This window comes from Nicotiana tabacum, chromosome 20, assembly GCF_000715075.1.
Source record: "Nicotiana tabacum cultivar K326 chromosome 20, ASM71507v2, whole genome shotgun sequence".
Lineage (NCBI taxonomy): Eukaryota > Viridiplantae > Streptophyta > Magnoliopsida > Solanales > Solanaceae > Nicotiana > Nicotiana tabacum.
This window is the reverse complement of record NC_134099.1, coordinates 35,379,543-35,386,421: the sequence shown is the minus strand read 5'-3', so window position 1 is coordinate 35,386,421 and position 6,879 is coordinate 35,379,543. Positions and strand designations below refer to the sequence as shown.

General features: G+C 30.8%; 1 protein-coding gene across 1 annotated transcript; it reads right to left on the bottom strand.

Annotated features, from left to right (window-relative positions):
• Positions 1–4,841: 4,841 nt before the first annotated feature.
• LOC107779591 (zinc finger protein 5-like) lies at positions 4,842–5,949 on the bottom strand. The gene has a single exon (XM_016600042.2). The coding sequence runs from the start codon at positions 5,838–5,840 to the stop codon at positions 5,067–5,069; it is 774 nt and encodes a 257-aa protein (XP_016455528.1). The 5' UTR covers positions 5,841–5,949; the 3' UTR covers positions 4,842–5,066.
• Positions 5,950–6,879: the final 930 nt, after the last annotated feature.

Below are 6,879 nucleotides of genomic sequence, written 5' to 3'. Positions count from 1 at the left end.
CTCTTCACAATTACAATCTTTAAATATTTTGCTACGCATTTACTTTAATTTACAATATGCTGAACTGTTGATTAATTAGGAGGTGAAAATTCTCTATTTCGCATAGAAATTATTTATCTTGACATGATCACAAATGTAAAGAAAATCGATCGGGATTAATATAAAATGTAAACAGTTATAAAATTAAAATAACTAAACAATAAAAGTAAAAAGGGTCTCCTCTTTACACTTTAAAACTTATGAATGAAACATCCCTCTCTTTTATCCTTCTTATTTTTCAAGGGTTTTCTTCAGCTGTATAGCTTGGAACGACGTGTTTGTCTTTTTGTTAGATGCCTGATTAAGATAGAAAAAGAAAAATATTCTATTCTCTTATAAATAAAATTTTATTTATGGTGAATGTCTATATTTAGAGAGATTCTATGGTTTATTACTTGGTGGTTAAGTCACTCTCTCCCTATAAATAGAGGGTTCTATTCCATTGTAATTCATCCCATATCAATAAGAATTCTCTTCTATCTACTTTTCTCTACAATACTCTTCTTATTTTATTGTTTCATAACACGTTATCAGCACGAGACTCTAACCAAGTAGAAGCTTTGGGATTGAGCATAATGATTGTCAATTGTTCTTTGAACTTCCTTCATGATTAAATTCTGGATTTAAGGTAAGTATTTTACTTTTCTCTTTCAAATTCTTGACATTCTATACTTTGATTTTAAATACAAGCAAAGACGATAATTTTGATTGCAACTCTAATGGAGTTTGAAAGAAATTATAACCACCCAAAGTGGTAAAATTTCTATGCCTTGCCATGATCAAATTCATGTATGATTGTGGGCAAAGAATTGAAAACCCGTCCCATTGAATTTGCTCCATTCTCATTCCATTTAGAGAATGTGATAGCAGTATGTGATAAGTCTGAAAGAAGACAAAATTACTACTATGAATGTATCAATGGATGTGGACGTGACAATAGACGAATAAATTATAATCGTCATCATTGAGTAATGAGAATAATAAGGATTCTCAAAATAATCCTTTACTCCGTGAAAGTAATGTTTGCCATCGATTTGACATGAGATTTTATAAAACACATATAGATGATTATGGTCCATTCATGATGTGAATGTGACATCTTATTTATGAATACATATTCATTCTTGGAAGAATATGAACGTGCTAGTGGTAGTGAATATACCATACTCACCTCTAGAAGGAGGTTTGAGATGATATAAGAAAATAATGTCATTATTATGACATGAATGGTCATTGGTCACGTACCTATTGTACGCCAAAATATTTTGGCAATGTGATTATTAAAGGACAACAATAATGCAAGAAACATATCTTGCATATAATTTTGACCATGACCATAATGGTATAACTTTCTTCTGGAAAGAGATATATGACCATATGAATGTTGATGAATATGTGGTAGTACAAAATTAATTGAGAGCTCTGGAAGAGCCAATTATACTATTTTGGAGAAACACAATTGATTACCAATAATGTATTGTGTTGTAGTAAGTCTCAAAGAAACTTATTCAGTTTCTAAAGTATTCGCGAAAGCGGTTGGTTATATTGAGACTATAAATAAAGGAAGATTTAATATCTTCTATTACTACAACTTGTAGTGGGATAATATTTATTTGAAAAGTTAACCATTTTATTCTCCAGTTTGTACTACACAAATAAAAGAATGCCACAAAGTAGAACTTTATTGATATAAAATCCATATCATAATAAATTTGGAGTTTATTGATATCCAGTTGGCATAGCTGGTTTAACCATATCAATTTAAGTATGATGTGCAAAAATAATAGAGAATTCACATGGGTAAATATTAAAGAACTAGAAAGTTCTTTACGAATTCTCTTATATTGTTTATTCACATTAATTAATTGACCAACTAAAGTTGGGATTGAATCCCATAAATTCTGGAAATATCAAAGGTGAATATAGGCCTATTCACCTGCCATGTATACCACATAAGATGCATCTATGAGATGGTTACATGTGCGATTATTATTAACCCGCAACATGGTGTTTGCGAGGTAACTTGCTCAATAATTTGATTTAGATAATTTTCAGATTTTTTATTCAATATAGTTCATCTTGATAAGTTGGTTTACATCACAGTTGGTTTAGCAAAATAATTTATTGAGTGCATCCACTTAATAGCTAAACTATTGCTTATGAGAACAAAGTTATCTATGTCAGTTTGATATAGGTTATTATACGAAAGTATATTACATTCTTCCCTCGCAAGTGGTTCAGGGTCAGGAACCAAATAATTCCATCTTATTATTATTGATGTGCGATGTATATTTTGATTAACACCATAACGCACAAAGATGATAAAGCAAGTTAGTTTTTCTAACATGATGGGGAGAGATGATAACATTTGAGAAAAAGTTACGCGGCATGAATTATCATTTTTACATCTAGATCCTCGAATAAAATAACATGAACTTGAAGTTCATAAAAAGATAATTCGTTTGCAATATATTTCAAAGCATGCCAGACGCATTTGCTGACCCAAATAAAGTAACTCTATTCTGATTGCAAATGCTCATATTAAGTCCTATAAGGACAAAGTCTATGGTACGCTTAAAACGTATAGACAAATCGGTTTCAAATAAACTTCTTAATAAAGAAGATGAGCAAATGATCAAAATGATTATAATAAAGGAGGCAAGTGATCTAGAAGATCACATGACATAACACTTCATAAAATCTCATGAGAGATTCAGGTACCTGAAAAGATAAATGAAGAGATCTCTATGTCATGTCTTTATGAAAATAAAGCTGGAACCGATATAAAATGTTCGTCGTCGACATCTATCATAGCGCTAAGTATAGATGAGGATCTTAAGTCTATCGAATATAGACACAAAAGTATTGGCCAAATGGAAGAGACACAATTCAAGTAGAATTGATTCCATATGAAAGACATATAGTTTTGGACCTGTAGTTCAAACACTTGAAACTATAAAGTCAATGATGTATGCAATTACTTTTATCAATCTTATATGTCTAGCATGACATAAAAACTTGATATGCATCTAAAGTCTATTATATGGCTTATATGACTTAACTTATATGACAATCCATGAAGGATTTAAGTCGCTTAAAGCATATACAATTCTTGGTCCTGAAGTACCATATCCTAAGTGCAATTTGTGCACATATGTATCTTGCTATAACTATAAGCATGATAATGTGATAGCGAGAATACCTCTATGGAGATGTTGAAAAGCCATTCTACGGAAGTTTATGAAGACATTACATCTCTATCAAGAATGATGATTTCAAGATGCAATATATTCATTCAAGTTAATATGGCTGATTTATTTATCAAATCTCTAACGATCTCTTGAAGATGGTGTACAATATTGAGATGCGAAGACTCAAGGATGTGAATTGATGCTCTTATCGGGGGAGTTAATGTGCGTTGCACTCTTTTTTCCTTACAAGGTTTTGTCCCACTGGATTTTTCTTGCAAGGTTTTCAACGAAGCAACCAAAAAGCATATTGTTAGATATGTGTACTCTTTTTCCTTTTATACAATTTTTTTCCCATTGAGTTTTATTTAGTTAAAGTTTTAACGAGGTACATTATCTGTTGAATAGACATTCAAGGGGGAGTGTTATAAATAGAATTCTATTTATGGTGAATGTCTATATTTAGAGAGATTCTAGGGTTTATTACTTGGTGGCTAAGTCACTCTCTCCCTATAAATAGAAGATTCTATTCCATTGTAATTCATCCCATATCAATAAGAATTTTCTTCTTTCTACTTTTCTCTGCAATACTCTTCTTCTTCTTTTATTGTTTCATAACACTTTCACTATTCTTCTATACTTCTGATCCTTAAACTAAAATGAAACTTTAACTCCTTGTTATGCATGTAACCTCTTTTGAAATCTATACTATAACCACAACGACGATCCAGTAAAATTCACTCGTGGGGTCTGTGGAGGATAGAGATCTCCTGAAGTCTATACTGAATGCTAAAATGGTAGGGGCAAGACTAGCTTTCAATAATTATAAAGTAAATGGAAGATAGAAGTAAAATATACGAGATTACGAGTTTATATAAACTAAATTCCCATTACAATATAGAAAAGTTTAAAACAGTGAAAAAAGTACTAGTTAAATGGGGAAAAAGTAAAACTCATGGTGATCAGCATGGAAATGAAACATTCCCCCTCCCTCTAACCCTAGTGAAAGCTAGCTTTCTAAAGCCAATATTCTTGCATGCTAGCACAGGTTGAAATTATTCTTTCCTTTTCCTTGAAAAAAAAACAGCAATTTAAAATTTTTAATAAAATAATAGTATACCTTAATAATTGTATCAACAGTTGTAACAGGTACGAACGTTATGCTCCAACATTATTATAAACGATTGAAACAAACATGATTGAGAAATTGCAGCAATTTCCAATAGCAAGACGAATTTCTAGTCATATCCTTTCACACTTCGCATATGAAGAATTTGATCGATCAATTTAGGAAAGATGAAATAAAAGGCTTCCTCTTTCTCTAGAAGAGGAGGCAGAGCCAAGATTTCAACCTTATGAGTTTTGAATTTTAGAACGACGATTTCAAGTGTTAGTGATTGGGTTCTAAATTTAATATTTATACATAGTTAATGAATTCTATATAACAAATATACTATTTGAATAAAAGTTAGCTAGAACTTATGACAACTCTAAGTTCAAAACTAATTTCTTTGCAATTTTGATAGGAGTACATTTTATGATTCTACCTGGTAGACAAAACCAATTTATCCTCAACATTTTCAGCTTAATTCTTTCATATAAAATTGAATTGGCTAATGAAAGCTACTCATGATATATTTTCATAAGATTAAAAAAAGAAAGAATTAGCAAAATCATCTTTGTTTTTTCTTTGCCATTTCTTCCATGTTTACAAAGTGTATAGAAATAGACCTAAAAATCTTGGAAATGAAGAGACCATGCATGATTGCATGAGGCTCTTTAATCTCTAGAATCTAAACTAAAACACTACAAATATATATATTAATCTCTTTGCAATACTCAATGCAAACTTAATCCCAATTGAAGATCCAAAGAATTACACTTTTTTTTAGAAGCTGAATTAGGCAAAGCTGATGGTTTCATCACTGCTGCAGGCCTAGAGTATTTTTCTCTAGATTTCTCTCCATGTGTAAGAGTAAACATACAAGAATCTTGCTGAAATGGCCATTTTCCTGCTAAGACTTGGGAATCTTGCTGAAATGGCCATTTTCCTGCTGAGACTTGGGAATCTTGATCATAAGGACTGAAACTAATTTGGGATTCATCATACACAGTAAACTGATCAGAATTCCCAAAGAAAGAATTAGGATCATAAAACTGATAATTAATATTATTATTGCTGTTTTGAAAAGGCTGAAGATAGCAACTTAAGCTGGCTTTTCTTGCTTGAAGTTGTAGCCTTTTTTTCCTCATTCTTTCTTTCTTGTGAGCATTTTGATGCCCTCCCAAAGCTTGAGAATTAGCAAATTGTTTGAAACAATATTGGCACTCAAATTTCTTCATTATTTCCTCATGATCAGGCTTACTATTTGATGCAGGTAATAACTTTTCTTGATCTCTTCCTGATGAAACTGTGGAAGCTGATGATGAATTTACACTTTCATGATCTCCTTGATCTTCTTTAGAATTCTTTTGGATTTTTGGCGAAGGTTCAAGCTCAAAACCAAAGAGTTTGAGCCTCTTGTTCTCTACACACGATTTAGAAGAGGATTCATAATTTTCTCCATTATTGAATGATGGAGAATGAAAAGTACTAGAGACATCCTTGGTCATTTTTTCTTGACAAAATGAATGGATTTGAAAGAGAGAAATTAGAATAAAAGAAAGATGATGTTTTTTTTGTGACTTATGATGGTCTAATTTGTGTTGTGCATACTCTTCCTTATATAGTAATTTCAATGGGCTTTTGACTAGCTAAGGTGTAAGTTATGTACCCTAACAATGTACACTGATGGTGTAAAAAAATTTATATAATCAGCGACTTTAACCTATTATAGCAGTTTAGTTAGTATCAAGTTACTATTTTATTATAGAAATTTATTTTTAATTATATTACAAAAAAGTTGATTTTGTAAATATTTTTCATATATAAAACTTATATTCTTTTGACTATGCCATGCAACACCAGCTGAGAGAAGTTTTTTTGCATATATAAATGGCACAGGGCATAAATATACCAATAGTCAATATTAAAGAAAGGGAGAGGGAAAAGAATAGTCATATTTAGGAAGCTGTCTCTCATGCAATATAAAAAAATCTTATAAATAGTAATGTGGTAGATACACCATAAACTTTTCCAACCAAAGAGGATTCAGTGTGTATGATTAAAGACTAAATATTGTCTTTTATTCTTACTTTTGAAGAAAATACAAAAAATAAAAACATGCAATTATGGTACCACTTGATTACTTAAAAAACAAATATTCCATGCTTGAGAAGAGGAGAATGTTTTAAATATTATAAATGCAATACAACAAAAGTCAAAGAAAGATGAGGATGTAATCACCTGGAAGGACTCAACAAATCTATCACTGTACTTAAAAGGCTTATTTAACACTTGTTTTATTGACCAATTGGTTAGTGGATTATATTCATGTATTGTTCTCTACCAAAAGCTAATAAAATATTAGAAAAAATAAAATTCAATTTCATTTAAATAATTATCTGTGGGTGACTAGTCCCATCTACTACAGCACTGTAAATTATATTCATGCACTAATAACTGTAGAGTTCTGATTATTCAGCACTTAAATGAAGGTTCTTTGCAATTATCCACACTCCTATTCATTAAAAAATGTGAAAGAAATAGGGT

Coding starts and splice junctions, on each gene's coding strand:
- LOC107779591 (XM_016600042.2), bottom strand. CDS start 5,840: ATGACCAAGGATGTCTCTAGTACTTTTCATTCTCCATCATTCAATAAT.